We start from the raw sequence: 19,192 nt of genomic DNA, 5'->3' as shown, positions 1-19,192 counted from the left end.
TTCTCATGTCCCGCCTGCTGTAGAGGGCTACAAAAGCTCACCAGCTATGCAGCCTGCCGCATATTTATTTAAACATTAATGACCAAATTGTGATGACAGGGCTGACCCTCACAGGAAGGTTTCTGGAGAGTATTTCTTCAAACCAGCTCCTTTCGGGCAGAACCGTTTACATTACCTGAATCCGACTGCCGATAAATCCTCAAGAGGGAGATAAACAACTCAGAAGATTCGAAAGAAATCTTTGAGATGCATGAAGGCAACAGTTTGCCTTCAATCAATGCTGGGTTTATTTCCCTCCACAGGTTTTAGTTAAATCGGCAACCAACGAAACTTCTGTTAAGAAGCTTTTAAATGAAACACAAGAAAGACATCTGTACCACAGTGACCAGTCAGCACCCTTGGAGCTGCTAGATGAGACCTCTTCAATTTGGAGATGATTCTGGTTTGGGATCCACTACATTCCCTGAACGACTGATGGATGTTTGAAACAACAAGTTGTATCCCAGTTCCCTTTCAAATGGAAACCAAGTGTATGGAATTAAATCCAGTGTCACCAATTTATGAGAAAAGACTGGGCTCAATCAATCCATTATTTCCAAGAACTGGGGTGGTGGGTAGGGGTGGGGTGGGGGGTGTTGTGGGCAGCTACAGGTAATTTAGAAACCTCTTTAACCAGAAATTACATTTTAGGATTCAGGTATTAGCTCACTACTGAATTACTATTCCCAATTCAGACACCTAATTATTTTTTACTGTCCTGAGCAAAGGCTTAAAGGCTTCCCCAATTATTTCTCAGTGTGGCTGGAGGCTCGAATAATACCTTGAACTAAATGAGCTGTTTAAGACAGGGAGAAAAATGACATTCCTTGGTGTCTTAAGAGGTTGGGCTATCCTACCATTAGCCACAGTGTCAGGAAGCAGAGGTTAAGGAGCTAAGGTTAAGACCTAACATTCCACAGCCACAGAGAATCGGCCTCATCTGCACCTTGGTTTGCTCATCATTAAAATGGGCTCAAAAGAACCCAGTCACCAGACTGTTGCAAAGATTTAATGAGGCAACATTGATAACATTCTTAGTTCAGTGAGTGAAAACTCACTGCAAATCAATCATCATAGTAAAAGAAATTGCAGTTGACTTTCTTGAGGAAAAGGATGCCAGGAAACCTTACTGGACTGTTAGCTTTGTGTCTGGTTGGTTTTGAAAGCCCACCTTATCCCTTAACCAATTATTAACAAACCTCCTTTGTTTCCGTAACATAAATATTAAAAGTAAATTTGTTCCCAAACACTGAAGTGCTTTTTGGCTGACTGTGCCTCTGTTTCGGCTTGCCCCAACAGTCCTCTGCTCTCTTTCAGTATCTGGGAAGTTGGCTCTGCCAGGACAATATCTGGGGTAAATGTGAAGGAAGTCCTTGGCACGAAAGTGGGCAATGAAGCGGCCTCAGGGGTCCAGGGGTCTCACTGGTCAGCATGCAGCCAAGGAGAGGGATGCTTCCTTGTGTCTCACCTGAAGGCTCATAACAGTGAGGCGGCGGGCATCATCAGAAGGCGCGATCACGGGCACCAGGTAGGGACTCTCAGGGATGTGCTCATCGTTGAACTTGATAGACACTTCATAGTTACCTGTGGGGACAGGAATGTCCTTTCAGAGCTTCCAGAAAGGAGGTCAGAACATGGCACCTTATTTCTTACTGTAGGGCTAAAATGCCTTCACAGACTCTCTGCGCTCCACCCATCACCCTCTGTTAGGAACTGAATGGCATCCCTCAAATATATGTGTTCAATTCCTGGTCCTTATGCCTGCGGAAATGCACCTCCTTGAAATGGGGTTGTTCTTTCGTATTGAAGAGTCATCTCAGCATAAGCTGGACGCTAAACCTAATCACTTCTGACTCATAAAAAGACCAGAAAAGACACTGAGGCATACAGAAGATGACAGACTCCACATGAAGATTGTCTATAAAACAACAAACAAGGAACCCGGGACCCCCCAGGAACACCACACCACCAAGGAAGGGATCATCAGGGCCGAGACCCTGATGTGAACTTTTAGCCGCCAGATCTGTAAGAAAATAAATCTTAAAGTGATGACTTGTGAAGTCACCCAGCTGTGGTGTTTGTCTTACAGCTGCATGCGTTAACTAAGACACCCTATGTACACCGAGCCATGCTTCCTGGTCATGGCAGGTCATCCAGCCCAGACTGGGTCAATAAGAGTTTCTTATTAGGCAAGGGCAAGGATTCTTAACCTGGGTGCCCAGGGCCCTGCACAGGGCCTGTGAACAGAATTCAGGGGTCATGAACTTGAATGAGGAAAAATGACTTCTTAATTTTCACTAAGCTCTAAATGAAACTTAGCATGTCCTTCCTTTAGAAATGTCAACAAGACACCACAAAATCACAGCATATTAGAAGTACCTGGGACTTTGTCACCAATAAAAATCACAGATACTTTTAAATTATTTTATAGGTTTTAGAGACCTCTTATTTATACTCATCAGTCTTATGAAATTTGGTTAAGTTCACAGATCATCACCTAGTCTTATGACTTAATGCATTAATGAAGCACATGCATTGTCACATCGCGTTTGTGTTTTCAGTTGTTGGATCACTACATTTTAATATATAACTAATTTCTTTTATGGAGTCCTGATGCGATACTGTGGATTAATGCACCAGACTGCAAAGCCATTTAAACTGCAAGGTCAGTGGTTCAAGTTTACCAGCTGCTCCTTGGAAACCCTATACAGGGTCACTATGGGTCAGAATTGACTCGACGGCACTTAGCAACAACAACAATTTCTTTCATAATCTGATGTATTTTATTCAAACTATTATTCTGAGAATAATCCCCATAGGCTTCCACAGATGCTGGAAGTGCCCACGGTAAACAAAGGGTTAGGAATCCCTGCCCCCTTTCAACTAGGGAGCACAGAGGTTGAGGCTTCTGCTCTGAGCAGCTACAACCAGCCACAGGCAATGAAGAGCAGAGAGAGAGAGAGGCTAGTCAGTGGAAAGCATGAAGCAGTTGAATGAAAGCATGCAGCAGAAAGATAGACAGAGAGATGAGAAAAGGAATTCTTGCTCCTATGAGGTCTGGCTGTGTTTCCTGCAGTTGGACTTGCAGGATGCATCCCATGCAAACAGACTCCTCATTTACTGGAGCTAGCTTCATAGGTTTCTATAAGTATCCCTGAACAAGGAATATGTCCTTTGTTGGTTCTTGAGTACCTACCAGGCTCTTGAGCAATATAAGACACACCACATGATCCGTTTTTATGGTCATCAAATGTAATCTCAGCCTTGCTGGGGCCCTCAACAGCAATGGAAAGGCCCCCGGCGCCTGCTTCCCGGGTCCAGATGCTGAACTCAGCTGAGAGTAAACACAGATTTGGTTAGTGACCAAACCACGTAGGGACTTCTGGCCCTCTTCTTGTTAAACCTGCAAAGCTGGGCTTTGTTTGTTGTCAGCCCTTTTATCTTCCCCCAACCTCAAACAGAACGCAAGTCTGAGATTTCCTAAGCATCACTAGTGTTTATTAAGTTCATGGTAAACCAATGATGAAGAAGCTAAGAATGTTCAGGGTTTTCCACATATCCTTCCCCCTTACAACCACCATAGAAGGAACCTTTAAGGTTGATTTTGTAGAATCTTAGTGTTCCCACAGAACAGAAGCCCTGTAAGATGCTCTGGAGACAGCTTAATTAACTCTGCTCCCTCTTAGAGGTTCACGACGCACACTAATAAAACTACAGGTTCCGAGGCGACCCCCAAGTAGCTTTGAGGAAGCTAGCAACTCCCAGGCGTAATTAGTAACACAAAACTTTCCAAGAATGCCCCTTAACACCATCTATGATGGCTACTTTTATGAATCAACTTGGTTAGGACATGTGGCACCCAGGCAATTTTACATCAACTCTGGGTGGGTCTGATCCAATCAGTTGAAGGCCTTAAACAACAATAACTAAAGTTTCAGAGTGGGGGACTCTGCCTCAAGACTATATATCACAGAAGTCTTGCTGGAGATTAGTCTACCTCACCTGTGGATTTTGGCCTTGCCAATCTCCATTCTCTCTTCTTTCCCCGTGTCTCGTTATATACAAAGGGGGCTTCCCAAATGTCATGGAACTATTCCATTACCATTTAATTCCATTTTATCCATGAATCTTTGGAAGCTCCCTCGACCTCGTATATTTCTTTGGAGAATCCACCCGTCTCCTCTTTTAAGTCTACAGAGTGCTCACACAGCCCGGGCTCACCTGGCACTCCTGCTTCTCCTCTCTCCAGACCAGGGCCTCCTGCCCGGACCTTGTGGGCACCCCCTTCACCAAGTGGGCCCACAGTGAACTGGAAGGGGCTGCCCGTGACGTGCTGCCCGCGGTACTTGACGCTGACTGTGTGAACGCCCATCTCCTGGGGCACAAATCGGACGCAATGTGAGTTCTTCCCAACAGGCACAATCTCTGCCTCAGTCACACGGCCCGAGGGGCTGGTGACGTGGGCTGACATGTCACTGCTGTTGATTTCTGAAAGGGAGTGGGAGATTGGGGGCAAAGAGAGAATCAGGGCAATGGCTCAAGCAGGGTAGGACATGCAGAGCAAGTAGCCAAGGGCACGGAAGGCACTGCTTAGGTGGAGTAGGGTGCTTGGGCTCCCCCAGTCCAGGCTGGATGCCTCCTGATCCCTCAAACACATGGGCTGTGGTGGCCAGAGTGGAGCAAGCAGGACCTTCCAGGCACGCAGGGTGGAGTGCATGCTAGGGGCATTGACACCTCCCTGTCCCACCATGTATTTGATAGTCTTTAAGCTGGAGCTGAGTTCATTCCACATGGTAGCTTCAAACTTGAGCCTGAGCTGACTATTCCAGCATGTAAACAAAACCCAGGACAGTGCAGATGTTCTAGGTTCGAGGTACCACCTGGACATCTGTCATGCTTATGAGGGCTCAGCACCCTAGGTAGGTAAGAATATGGCATCAGGAGTTGTCATCCTTTATTACCAGGAAACCTTGGCATTTCTTTGAGGCAACAAGACAAAATGCATTTAGAGAAAAGAGTGAATATATGTCAGCACCAATGGCAAAGGGAAACCATGAGTGAGCAAAGCTTTCGGCAAACTGTAGACCAGAAAAGCGATGCCTCAGATCACCACACACGGAAGCAACCCACATTGCTCCACTGGAGGTGTGTATGCCAAGCTACTGACTGTGCCCACACTGATGAGGTGCAGACAGGCACACTGCATGCTGGGTGAAGAAACAATGACGTCACCTACAGCCAGTAGGAAACGACCCTCCAGCCCAACAGGAAGTGAACTGCACAGTTCATGACTCTGGGCCCTGAGGACAGAGAAAGGAAGCGAGGTTGAGGAATGTGTCACCTCACAGGACCTCTGAGGACAGCCAGAAGCTGGTGAGTTCTTCCATTTTAGATGACATGAGAGGAAGGGTCATCTGGGTGATGAGAGGAAAAGTGAGTCTCATCAAGAGTCATCTGGTACCAGTAACTGAAGAGAGTACTTAACAGCCAGGAAGAGACTTAAGAGAAAGGGGTGCTGTTGTTAGTTGCTACTGAGTTGGCGCCAGAATAAAACCCTGCCCAGTCACTATACTGAACAATCATCTGTTTTGATCCATTGGTTTTCATTGGCTAATGTTCAGAAGAAAACTACGAAGTCTTTCTTCCTAATCTGTGTTATTCTAGAAGCTCTGCTGAAACTTGTCTACCACAGGTGACATTGATGGTATCTGAAATATGGTGGCATAGCTTCCAACACCCCATCAACATGCAAACCACCAATCTCTGACAAGGATGACCACGAATTCCTCAAGAAACAAATAAGCAAAAGGAATAGAAGAGAGAGTTTGCAAAAAAATAAAGATAAAAGGCAAACGAAAATACAGTCCAAGTCATTAATTATCACATAAATAGAACTGGGAAACAGATATTATATTTTTCCAACAGACTGGCCCACATAAGAACGAAAGCCAGCAGCCAGGTTAGTGAGGGATGTACAGAAATGGTACTGACATTTTCTGGAGGGCTACTTGCTAAGGCAGCTGAAACGGACTGGCCCAGCAAATCTCACTTCTGGGCATTCACGCTGACGCAAAAAACAGGAGTTGGGGACTGAAATTAATGTGCCCGGAGAGGCAGCCCATTGGAGAAGGTCATCTGGACATGAAGTAGAATGTGATATAGCTGTCAAAAAGATGATGTGGAAGTACAATTGATTGTTGTTATCATGGATTTGCCTACTCACTAAAATACGTATGTAACCTTCAAATTAATACCCACAGCACTTTTGTGGTCATTTGCATGCGCAGAGTGGCAAAAAATTTGAGTTGCCAGACATATATGTTCCCAACGTTAGTACACAGTTGCTAATTCAGAGTTCCCAGGGACTTTACAAGACATGTTACTGTTGCTAGCTGCCACTGTGTATGTTGGTCCTTGGCGCATGATGATCCTTTGCACAAAGGGACTGGACTGTTGTGATCCATAAGGCTTTCATGGTTGATTTTTTGGAAATAGACTGCCAGACCTTTCATCCTCATCTGTATTTGTCTAAAAGTTCTGCTAGAACCTGTTTGGCATCATAACAACACACAGGCCTCCACTAACAGACAGATAGTAGCACACAAAGTGCACTGGTGGGAATCAAACCTAGGTCTGTCTCCTGTATGGAAGGTGAGAATTCTGCCATGGAGCCACCACTGCCCCCTTACAGAAAGTAACTACTTCGAGTAACAAGAGTCAATGGTGTACCTTTTGGCATGGAAAAATGCCTACAATATAGAGAGTGAGAAGTGTCTCAGCGTGTATTATGGGCATGCTTAATCTATTGAAATGGAGCATTCGAGTCTCTAAGGATGTTGGTATCTGGAGTCCAGATCTATGACTCAAATGTGAACAGTCATCACCCTGGATGACAGGGTATGAGGTTGACATGTGCTTTCTTCATTTTTGAGTACACAGATTATAAGCACAGATTACTCTGAAAGTGAATCTGTTTTCATACAACAGCAGGGAGGGTTTCAGCACACTCGTATATGGCCAATGTTGATGCGTCTGTCTACCCAGGAAGATCTGTCAAATGGAGCCAGGAAGGAAGAGGAGATAGATCCACACTGTGTAGGGGACACAGCTCCCTCTGCAGATCGTAACATCATCTGGTGAGATGATTGGCTCTGCCTTCTTCAATGTCTTCTGTGTCTTTTCTCAATGTGTGCCAGCTTCTCAGCAGAAGAGCTTCAGAACTTTCCTTTACTCTGTGGATCCTCTTTTGGTGGGCTCTTTACAGGAGGAACTATGCAGTAGACAGACTGTAGCCAGTGATTGCTAATTTGGTCCATAAGGAGCCCTTCTCAGCTAGCCTTGTCCCACCTAGCCTTGTAGCACAGTTCTTGTTCTATTTTAGGATGGAAAGGGATGAATGGGAAGCTTTGAAGCTTCTTAAATACTTCCAGATATTGGCATCAGCAGTATCAATTCTCCAAAGACATTATGGCTCTACAATTGTTGTTGTTAAGTGCTGTCAAGTCGGTTCCGACCCCTAGCGACCCTGAACAGGGTTTCCAAGGCTGTAAATCTTTACGGGAGCAGAAAGCCTCATCTTTCTCCCGTGGAGCAGCTGGTAGTTTTGAACTGCTGACCTTGTGCTTCACAGCCCGATTTGTAACCACTACACTACCAGAGCTCCTTATGGCTCTACAATTAACAGATTGTAAATCTAAAATAAAAAAGCCTATGTATTTTTCTCCCCACGTGGCAAAACAACTATTTTCATATGGTAGAAGACAAACTTAGCAGCTAAGTAGATTTATTTTCCTTGAATGGGCACCTGTACAAAAAATAATAGTAATGAAATTATAAACAACACTAAAAGGAAATAAAAAAGATCATGTATAGCTGACATGGATATGATATGTGGGACCAAGCCAGGACTTGGTTCCCTATTGGGGTCCACTGCCCTGACCCAAGAGTCCCTTCTACTCACCTGGAATTTTCAGGTTCAGGTCACAGATGCTCCCAACAGTGGCCACTGATGGGGCCCGACTTGTCCGGGTGATGCTCTCCTTAACTCTTCCTTCCCCACTGATCTTCACGGTAAATGGGCTCCCTGCCAGAACCGAAAGGGCCTTGTGAGTGGGCCAGAGGTTGCAGTACAAGACTGACAGAAAACCTAAGCATTAGCCAGTGGGGAGAGGGGCCCATGTGTACCAGGCACGTGCTCGTCGGCGAATTTGGTGGAGACGATGTAGACTCCAGGCACGGTGGGGAAGTAGGACACCTTGCAGGTGCCATCCTCTAGGTCCTCTGTCTGGATGTCCACTTTGCTAGGGCCTTCCACTGCTAAGGATATGCCTCCATAACCTGCAACACAACAGCCCATCAAGAAGAGGGGCTTCCATGAATGCAGAGAACACAAGCTTACAGCTGAAATGGTGATATCCAGACAGCAGAAAGAAATAATGGCGCCAGCAAGAGAGTCCCAGGGCAGAAGGCCCTGAGAAGTTCTGTCATGCTGAAAAGGGTTCTGACCATAGAACTCTTGTCTCAAGAAGATGTGTAAGTAACCCATCCTGCAAGCCTATGGTGATGATACTCTGCCCACATGCCTCTGAGAACAGCATCTTCTTTCTCAGCGCTTATTGCCAGCCACAGGCCTGGTCACCTCAGAGACCCAGCCAAAGAACCACTAAGCCAGCTGACCTGAAGGTGTAACTGCATTAAGAACTAACAGGAAACAGCTGCCCATTAGGAATAAAAACTCTCCCCTGGGGACATGATTTTGTCTAGAATTCACAAATGCAGCCATCACTCAGAAGACAGATGACGAAGACGCTGGGGACGTCACAGCCTGGGAGAGGCCCAGCCTGACTCAAACAAACCATCTCAGAGTGAGAACAGGAAGGGATTCCTCATTTCCACAAAAGCTCAACTAAACATGATCCCAGCTGGCTGGCCTGACACTCTTGGCTTTGAGATGAGCCCAGGAGACTCTGGGAAGCTGAGAACAATGATGGGAGGGAGAACAGATATTAAAACAGGGATCTGATCATTACTGTAGTCGGAGTTCAAATACCAGAAGCAGACAGGACGATGACCCTTGAGAGCCTCAGTTCATTCCAACTATAGAACAAAGACAATACCTACTTCACCAACTGTCCTGAGGCTTAAATGAGAATGCAATGTAGAAGGGTCTACAGTTTGCAGAATGCTCAGAAATGACAGGGAGATGGTAGAATGAGAAGCCTGAGCAAAAAAGCAGCAGATCCCTCCCACTTCTGATCCTTTCCCCTGGGATCACACCCACAGACCTGCATCCCTTGTGTCCACAATGAAGTCAGACATCTCGAATGTTCGCCCTTCTGACAGGCCTCGACCATAGACTTTGGCCCTGCGGGCATCACCGATCTCAGACTGGACCACCATGATAGACACGGGGCTGTTGGCCACGTGGTTGCCGTTCTTCTTGATGCTGACCAGGTGTTCGCCCACCTCCCGAGGGATGAAGGAGATGCCTGGAGGACCGGAGCAGAGATCGGAGGTTTGTAAGGAACTTTGGTATTGTAGTGGTTATGAATAGGGCTGAGAACCACAAGGTCAGCAGTTCAAAACTACCAGCTGTTCCACGGGACAAAGATGAGGCTTTCTGCTCCTGTAAAGATTTACAGCCTCAGAAACCCTGTACAGGGTCGCTATGAGTCAGAACCAACTCCACGGCATATAACCACCAAGGAGGATGGGAAGAGCAGGAGGAAGACACACTCACAGAAAGGAAAGATGGCTCCCTTTACAACCTTTCAGCCACTCAGAGTATCCAACACTCCAGTCAACATCATGGAGCAAAACTGTACCTGGACTTTTATCACACATGTGACCCAGCAGGTTTACCACCTGGGTTTACCAGCTGTACTGGGTATGATAAGACTGCACAAGTACCTAGCTGTCCCAGCCCCAGCCCTGGAGGCTCACCGATGTGGTTGTTGGGTAGTCTCTTGAGAAGACAGGGCTCGTCACGGCCAGATGGGGCCTTGATGCTGGCCGTCAGGGTGCTGAGGTCAGTCTCACTGATGTCGAGCAGGAAGTCAGCTGCAGAGCCCAACTTCACCTGGGAGCAGCGTCTGCTGTCATCTGGGAAACACCACACCCCCCAACACAGCTCACGTTACACTTGGCTTACCCTTACTTCACTTCCACATGAGATATAAGTACCCAAAGATAAAAAAAAAAAACAAAAAAACGTGCCTCAAGCAATACGCAGATCTAAGCAGCCAGGAATGACTTCTGATGTGGCACTGTAGGTTAATGCTCACCAGCCAGCCACTCCTTGGAAACTCTATACAGGGTCACTATGAGTCGGAATCGACTTGATGGCACTTAAAAACAACAAGAGGAGACTAAACTCCACGTGTGGTGCTGTAGGATGAACACTGGACTCTTTAAACACAAGGCCGGTGACTCAAATCTACCAGCTGCTCCTCAGAAACTCTATACAAGATTGTTAAGAGTTGGATCAAGGGGAGACTAGTCACTGAGAGGAACTGGAGACAGTTCCTCATGGAACCCATTCTAGAGGCCTTCCCACTGCCTACCATCCTCACGGGCATTTCTTGAGCAAATATTCATCATATTCCACACAGGACTGCTGCTTCAAAGATAGGTCTTGGGGCAGGAGTCTTGTGCCCCATTGAGAGCCTGGTCCAAAACACAGCAAGCAGAAGTGAGAAACATGGGCTTTGGAATCAGGTATCCAGGCTCTGGGTCCCAGATTGCCCACCTGTGAACTTGGCTGTCCCATGCCTTCTGCAAGCCTCATTTTTCCCATCTGTAAAATGGACAGTACAAAGTATATCTACTTGTGCTGTTTGTCTTTGAGCTTATTCAACATGTAGCACTCAAACCCCTTGGAGGACCTGCCACCTGAATGCTGAAACTACACTGACACAAAACAGTACAACCAGTACCAAAAACTCACAGCCACTGAGAGATTCTGAATCATAGCAACCTTGTATAGGGTTTTCAAAGCTATAAATCTTTATAGGAGCAATGAGTTTCACCTTTCTCCCATGGAGCAGCTGGTAGGTTCGAACTTTCAACCTTGTGGTTAGCAGTCCCGTGCTTAGCCTATGGTTGCACATCACTTACTGTCAAATCTGACTCACGGCAACCCCATGGGTATCAGAATAGATCTGTTTTCAATGGTTTTAATTTTATAGAAGGAGATCTTTTCAAAGCCTTTCTCTTGCATCATTGCTGAGTGGACTTGAACCACCAACCTTTCGGTTCATAGTCAAACATAAACCATCTGTACAACCCAGGGGCCTGGTATACTACAAGCACCCTCCAGATGGTAGCTCTCCTTTTTAGCTGGGTCACCAAGTTCCTCCTCAAGGGCTTCCTATGCAGTGTAAACGGAAATAACACCCAGTCTGTTTCCCTAGTTAGGTGGGAAGAGGCTCCTGAGTGCTGCCCCCAGGCACCCGACCTGTGATCTTGGCTGTGAAGGGGCTGCCTGGGATGTGCTTGTCGTTGTACTTGACCAGGATGCTGTAGTCACCCGGCAGGGTGGGCAGGTAGGTCACCGTGCACGTCCCGTCTTTGTTGTCAATGCAGCTGATTTCGGCCTTTGAGGGCCCCTCGATAGCCAGATCCAGGCCCCCTGGGAGTGAGGACAGGGAGAGAGAGGTTAGGGAAAGAGAGTGTCCTTGTTTGAAGAGAGACAATGACTCATCTCAGGTATCCCTGAGGTTGGGAGAACAGACTGACATTCCACGTGAGCTGTGAGACAGGGGCTCATGCCATCAGAACAAAGCAGCTTACAAGGTAAAAATGCCTGCTGGGTAGACACCCCAGCGTCTGAATTCTTTGCTGTAGGTAACCCTGAAATCCTCTCTGCTCTTTGGGATGTGTGGGATGAGAAAGGGGTGGAACTCTGATCGCCAATCACACATACAAGGTTAGTATGGCCAGGTGCCAGATGCCACTGGGGAAACCCAATGAGAACCACCAATTTAGAACTGTCCATGAATACAAGGGGCACAGAGATTTATCTAGGATACAGCACTAAATAACTCATGTGGGCCTGTGCAGAGATTTATTAGTATATGTAAAACAGAACAAAGCAAAAGCCATCATCAATCCTCAAGCACTTAAGTTTCAATCACAATGACAGTCTTATTTTTTAACTGCCCTAGAATCATGTCCACTTCACTCTTCAAACAGAAGTCTAGAAGCACATGAATACACAAGTCGTACCTTCTCCAGCATCCTCGGTGACAATGGTGAAGGTGGCGGTTTTGTTGGCCACTCCATATACTAGGCCTGGACCATAGGCAGATACGCTTCCACTGTTGGGGTAGTTCACGTAGAACTGGAGCGGGCTCTCTTGAGTTTGCAAAGGATACAAATAAAATCATGACTCATTAAACGGTGACTGTACACCATGGAAAATGGTACCTTGACATTTCCCTATCAGTAGATAGGCTTGGAGTCTCCTGTGCAAAGGCAGAAGATAAAAGCCCTCAGAAGGTGGTGGAGCCACCATCCTGGGCACCCTAGGGGAATTCTCAGTATTGCACCTTCAATCATTGCATATGAAAAACAATCCCAGAGTCTACTCCAAACTAGGCAGGTAGGGCAGAAGCAGGGAATCCAGCTCAAATTGACAAACACAGAGTTAATATCTGCACCATGTGGAAAAATGAGCCACAGGTCCTACTACGAGGGATGTGATGGGATAGGCCCCTCGGAAGGCCATTTGCCTACACCTGTCAAAATGTAAGGCCCTATGACCTAGGGCCTGACCCAGGCCACTGTGTTTTCAATAGCCTCATATGGATGCGAAAGCTGGACAGTGAATAAGGAGGATCGTAGAAGAATTGATGCCTTTGAGTTGTGGTGTTGGAGGAGAACCTGAAAGTGCCATGGACTGCCAAAAGAACCAATAGATCTGTTTTGGAAGAAGTGCAGCCAGAGTGCTCCTTGGAGGCCAGGATGGCTAAACTTCGTCTCTCCTACTTTGGACATATTGTCCGGAGGAAACAGTCGCTGGAGAAGGATGTCATGCTGGGTAGGGTGGAGGGTCAGAGAAAAAGAGGAAGACCCCCCAACGAGATGGATCAGCCAGGTGGCATCATTGATGGACTCGGGTGTGGCAGCGGTAGTGAGGTTGGCCCAGGATCGAACATTGTTTCGTTCTGCTGTGCATGGAGTCGCTATGAGTCGGTTCCGACTCGATGGCACCTGACAACAACAACAATGACCTAGGGATTCCACCGTTAGGACTCTGCCCGAGAGTGATTCCTCTTACCCACCTGTTCCCAACCCATGGCAAGGGGTTTTATTGCCATAGTGTTCAGATGCAAACTAGGGAAAGATCCCAGAGTCCCGTACCCAAAACAAACAAAAAACCTAGCTGCCGTCAAGTTGGTTCTAACTCACAGCGACCCCATGTGTTTCAGAGTAGAACTGTGGCCCCTAGTTTACAATTGCTTGTGATAGTTTAGAAACAGACAGTGAGGCATTTCTTCTGAGGAACCTCTGGGTGGATTTGAACAGTCAAACCTTTGGTTAAGAGCCAAACACTTAACTGTGCCACTCAGGGATTTGTGGTAAAATAAACTGTCTATTCATGCAACCATTGAAAAACAAAGAGGAAAATTTGTGTTAATGAACTTGGAAGATTATCTATAATGAGCTACATAAAAAAAAAAAAATTAAAGTTGCTATATGATATCCATGCGGCATGTAGGATAAACGCTTGATTGCAAGGTCGGCGTTTCAAACTCATCAGCCACTCCTGAGAAACCCTACACAGGGTTGCTATTGGTTGGAACTGACTCAATGGCACTTAACAACAACAACATATAATAATCATATATTAACACCATTATCGAATTTTTTTAAAAAGCAAAACAAAATCGTATGCATGTCGGTAGCTAACAGAGAAAAATGTCTGAAAAGATACACATTCACATGTACCATGGAAATGGAAATCAGGACACACTTTAACCTCTAAACATCTGTACCTTTACAATTTTTAAATAGGACAGATCATATACCTTCATTTGAAACAAATGTTAGACATATTATACTGATGGTGTATAATATTATGTATATATAATAATTATGTGTATATATATTGTTGTTATGTGCCATTGAGTTGTTTCCAACTCATAGCGACTCTGTATAGTCTCTGAGGAGTGGGGCTTGTGGGTTTGAACCACCAATCCCGTGGTTCAAACTGACCTTGCGGTCCAGTGCTTTATCATACAGTGCCATACCATGATTCCACATATATGTGTGTGTGTATAATATTATGTTGTTGTTGTTAATTTCCGTCGAGTCAGGTTCTGACCAATAGCGACCCTGAATAGGGTTTCCAAGGAGCAGTTGGTGAACTTGAACCACAGGTCTCCCGGTCCAAGTGGACTTGGCAGTCCAGTGCATTAACCAATAGCACCACACCAGGAGTCCATATTATTACATAATATTATATAATACTAATACATAATATTATGCATCATATACTTAATGTTCATCTAATATTTATGTAAATATCATATATATACATATATATTCACTAAAGCAAATACCAAACTGGGTGAAATATTTGCAACTCCTATCACAAAGGATTAATCTCTCCAATATTCAAATTGCTCTTAGAAACTGATAGGAAACGGCCACCAACCAAAGAGAAAAATGGGCCCAAGGAAATGAATGTTGAGGTAAGAGAATGAAATGCAAATGGTACTTAACTGTGGAAACTGACCTAATCTCATTCATAAGAGAAATACACATAAAGTACCACCAAGATACTGTTTTCCAACTATCAGATTGGCAAAGATCCAAACACTTGATTGCATACTCCACTGACTGGCAGTCTGTGAAAACACAGGTACTCTCAACAGTGCTGGTGGGTGGGCGTGAATTGGAACAAGCTCCACAAAGAGTAATCTGGTAAAATTTAGCCAACTAGGAAAGCTGACACCCTGTCACCCAGCAATTCCTCCGCTGGGGTAACGATGTCTGCAAGAGGCCCCTCACTGCAGCATGGTAACAGTAATAGGAAAAGGTGGGGAGCAATGTCCTCGGCAGGGAAACTGCTTAAATACATAATTGTCCATCAGATCGTGGGTGGCTATAGAGATGCTGTCTTATTCAGACCTGGGAAGCTCCGAGCAAGGGCAGAGCAGTGTGTGCAATTAGGGACAAAAACCAGCTGCTGAAGTTGCTTCTAACTCACGGTGACTCAGTCAGAATAGAACTGTGCTCCACAAGATGTTCAATGGCTAGTTTTTACAAATAGGTCACCAGGTCTTTTTTTCTGAGACATCTCTGAATGAACTTGAACCAGCAACCTTTCAGTTAGCAGCCCAGCCACCTGTACCACCCAGAGACTCAACAGGGAAGGAAAGCGACTAAAAATCAGCATTCTGTTTACTTAATAGATTCTTAACATCATCTCAAACTGAACACTGAAAAAAATGAACAGGTTAGGTTCAAAGAGGGCAGATGGAGATATGGGTGGGAAGAAAACCTTACATCATTTTTATTTTTAAACCATGTTAATGTGTTACCTACTCAAAATATTAAAGTAGAAGATGAAGAGACACTTAAATAATTAAAAAGAACAACAAAGATAGAAATGAAACTGAGGCTGGCTTTCCTTATCCAGGTCTCTGTGACAGCCAGTCAGTCTGTCTTTCTCTCTCCCAATCGTGGCTCATGACCTCTCCTACAGCTAATTTAGACTCCTGCCCAAGAGCTCCAGGCCTCATAGAGTTCTGCAGGCCAGCCTAGAGACTCCCTCACTGTGCCTCACATTTTTCTTCCAACTCACCCTTTGGTTACACTCAGCACAGTGACAAAACCAAACAGCCTTGGCCCCGAGGGTGTGCTCTGTGACCCAGGACACTGGAAATCACTGGACCTACTGGGGTCACGGGCTACCAACACTGCTTTCCCACATCTGCCACTGAGAACCATTCTGAGCACAGCAGCCAACCTGTACATCTGCAAACCTCCGAGATTTCCAAGCCTGCTGGGCTTCCGGCTGAGCCCAACTCACCAGGAATGTGGCTGCCCATGTACTTGATGTGCATCTCGTGGAGCCCGACCTCCGTGGGGGCGTATCTGACAGTGACTGTGCCATCCTTGTTGTCCACAATCTCAGGGGTGGCCGTCTTCCCGGAAGGCATATGGACCTCCCCTAGAGCGCAGGGAGACAGGACAGTGAGCCCATTGGCCACCTTCCCAGGAGAGTTGGAGTGCAAGGCACAGGACACATCTTCAAAGTCAAGGTGTTCACATCCAACAACACTCACAGTGGGAGAACAGAGACCTATCTGCTTTTATTCATGTCCCCTTTGGTTTCCACACAATGTACCAGGCTACTCAAGTAAACAGTTTTCTAACAACTGATGAATCAGAAGCTCAAACAGGATTTGAGAAGATCACAAAACTAGGAGGATCAGTACAGAACTCAAAAAAAGCAGCAGACATTTAAAGACGATTAGAGAGAGACAATAACTTCTGTAGAGTGCCAAGGTCAGATATGGAAAAGCTGGAGATGAAGAGGCGGCCAGAAAAGGAAAGAACAAATCCCTCACAGGCAAGCGGTGTCTAAACACAACAGCTGAAGAACTTCAAGAAGGTGATGTAAGTTATGAATGAACTGCCTCTCCAGGAAAATATATGCACACACAACATTCTGTAATCTCAAATGTCAGGGTCTCATGGACCACCCACCAAAATCACAAGCCTAGGGTGTTGGATTAAGGATCCCTGGCCTGGTGGACAGGTGGAACTACCTTTCAGCACAGTTCTGGAGAGCTAGTGTGAGCGAGTGACAGCAAGACCATTTTCCTGGAGTGCTTACCAGTAATTTCTCCTTTCCTGACCGCAAACGGGATGACCAAGTCAAAAGGTTTAAATCCCAGGCCATTCATGTCACTCACTGGGACATAGGCCTCTTCGGTTACCTGCAAACAGGAAGCAGTGGTCACTAGATAAAGTGGACAACAGAACAGGCTAATCAAGCTATAAGGGGCAGAGCAGCTGGCAATTCTGCAAGTCAGTCGAGCTGAGATTTGGGGACGTGGCTGTCCCTGGGATATAGGCTTTGTTTACTGGCCCAAGGTACAGGGCTGAACCTGAAGGACTTACAAAGTGGTACTGAACAATTGCTAGAAATTGCTCGGCCTTTTGCTTGTAAAATTCCCAGCAGTGCCCACAGGGAAGAGGAAAAGTGAGAGACAGCAATGTCTGTGAGTCCCAAGAGGCTCCACCTGAAATGGTTTAGTTGCTTGTGGCCTGGAAAAGAAGGTGCGTTTTAAGTGGCAGCAAGTAAAAGCCGTGGCTTTCCCACTGAACAGAAACCGAATGTGCAAGTGGCGGTTGTGAGAGTCAGCAGGAGGGCTGGAAACAGCTGTTCATCCTTCTCTTTACACATGGAGACTGTGCTGAGCATGATCACAGACATGACAAGGGTGCGATTTGTGGAGTGCGTATGATGACACCAAGGTGGGTCTTATCACAGAGAAAGCAGGGGTCATTGTGATGGGCTGATCGGGGTGAGAGGGCGCATGAATGACCAGGACACCAAAGGGCTTAAGCAGTCCCCAGAAGCAGGCTGCAGCTTTTCTGAAATGAAGTTACCACAGACCAAAAAAGGGGAAAAAAAAAAAAGTGTACCCAGGGCCTGAGTCCAGGGGGGCATGCATTTACCGGTGCCTCCTCCACAGCCGTAACTTCCCCATCCGTGGCCTGGTTGGTGGCAAATGGAGATTAGTTGGGAATCACATTGAAGGGCTATTGTTACTCATCTTGTACACCAGTGAGCCGCTCACTCTAGCAGGAGCGTACATTCTTAACCTTTGCAGAGTACTTTGCTTAAATGTCAAATCCACGTGCCCTTTGAACCCACAAACCCACTTCTTGGAGGCAGGCCCACAGAAATACTGGCTGGGCACAGGTATGTGATGTGGGCAAAGGATCCTACTGGAGCCATCTGTGATAGGAATTGACGCAAACTACACACCCCTACATAATGGGGTCCGACCATTCAATATGTGATGGTAAATCTACACAGTGGAGTTGGTGAAGCCCTTCAGAAGTGGCTAATTTTATGAATTACTATGAAAAGGCGGTTATATATCGTGGATTCGGTTCCAACTCACAGCAATCTTATACAGAGTTTCTGAGGCTGTAAATCTTTATGGGAACAGAAAGCCTTATCTTTCTCTGGGGGAACGGTTGGTAGTTTTGAACTGCCGACCATAAGATTACCAGTCCAATGCATTACCACTAGGCTACCACAGCTCCTTAACATAAAAGGGAATTTCCTGCATATTATGGGAAGGATGCAAGTTGCAAAACAGTGAGCTTGGTGTGATCTCATTAACAAAACGGAAGTGTTTACTGTGTAAACAGAGAAAAACAAGCATTGTGGACTCTGCACCTGGAACTGGGAAAGGGGACTCTTGGATAAATGTCTAAGAAATTAATGTTTTAAATTTTAAAGTAAATTTGTTAATAAAACATAAAATCTTCATATTCCTGATCCAACAGACCCTCCACCCTCCTCTTTTGCCATGACAACATGACAAGAACAAGTGTTGGGAACAATATGTTGTTGTTATTGTTAAGTGCTGTAGAGTCAGTTCTGACTTAGAGCAAGCCTGAATAAGGTTTCCAAGGAGTGGCTGGTGGGTTTGAACTGCCACCCATGCATTTAGCAGTTCTCAAATGTTGAGACACAAGCAGATAAGCTGCTAGGTGGGTTTCTTCACTCTGGTACCACATTTGTGAATGTATCTAACTGAACCGGGAGACTGCGGGTTTGCTGGAAACGCATGCTGAGTACTCCCTTCCTTCACGCCTGTAGAGGGGTGCTGGGAGCCTATCCAGCTGATGTCAATGAACTGAGTCAGTCACCAATGTAAGGCTGAAAAGAGGGAGAGTGAAAAAGAGTAGAGTGAAGACAAAACTCAGGATGAGGGACGGTCATTTTCTGCCTCCAGCAGTAGTCAGGGGGGCAGCATGTGTACTCAGAGTAACCCTGTTTTATGTGCTCACCTGGCCGTCAGGTTGGCCCCTGACCCAGGGCAACCCCAAGCACAAGAGGTTTGGAATGTTGTGATTCAGAGAGTTGAGATTTTTGTTTTCACTGGCCGATTTTTCA

General features: G+C 45.9%; 1 protein-coding gene across 4 annotated transcripts in view; it reads right to left on the bottom strand.

The window, feature by feature from the left end:
• FLNB (filamin B, beta) overlaps nucleotides 1-19,192 on the bottom strand; it is a 182,052-nt gene that overhangs the window by 11,654 nt on the left and 151,206 nt on the right. For 2 of the 4 annotated variants that reach the window (XM_006862076.1, XM_006862075.1), the window contains 12 exons: nucleotides 17,704-17,775; nucleotides 16,889-16,991; nucleotides 16,079-16,219; nucleotides 12,265-12,393; nucleotides 11,495-11,668; nucleotides 9,982-10,140; nucleotides 9,324-9,527; nucleotides 8,224-8,376; nucleotides 8,000-8,122; nucleotides 4,261-4,527; nucleotides 3,236-3,373; nucleotides 1,508-1,623 (listed from right to left, as the gene is read on the bottom strand). In XM_006862076.1, the coding sequence (XP_006862138.1) occupies nucleotides 1,508-1,623; nucleotides 3,236-3,373; nucleotides 4,261-4,527; nucleotides 8,000-8,122; nucleotides 8,224-8,376; nucleotides 9,324-9,527; nucleotides 9,982-10,140; nucleotides 11,495-11,668; nucleotides 12,265-12,393; nucleotides 16,079-16,219; nucleotides 16,889-16,991; nucleotides 17,704-17,775 (1,779 nt within the window). The remainder of the gene's footprint in view (nucleotides 1-1,507; nucleotides 1,624-3,235; nucleotides 3,374-4,260; nucleotides 4,528-7,999; nucleotides 8,123-8,223; nucleotides 8,377-9,323; nucleotides 9,528-9,981; nucleotides 10,141-11,494; nucleotides 11,669-12,264; nucleotides 12,394-16,078; nucleotides 16,220-16,888; nucleotides 16,992-17,703; nucleotides 17,776-19,192) is intronic. The other 2 variants (XM_006862077.1, XM_006862078.1) reach the window with 2 other exon arrangements.

Source organism: Chrysochloris asiatica, unplaced genomic scaffold, assembly GCF_000296735.1.
Source record: "Chrysochloris asiatica unplaced genomic scaffold, ChrAsi1.0 scaffold00046, whole genome shotgun sequence".
NCBI lineage: Eukaryota > Metazoa > Chordata > Mammalia > Afrosoricida > Chrysochloridae > Chrysochloris > Chrysochloris asiatica.
The sequence above is the reverse complement of the archived record's forward strand: the minus strand, read 5'-3'. Positions and strand labels throughout refer to the sequence as shown.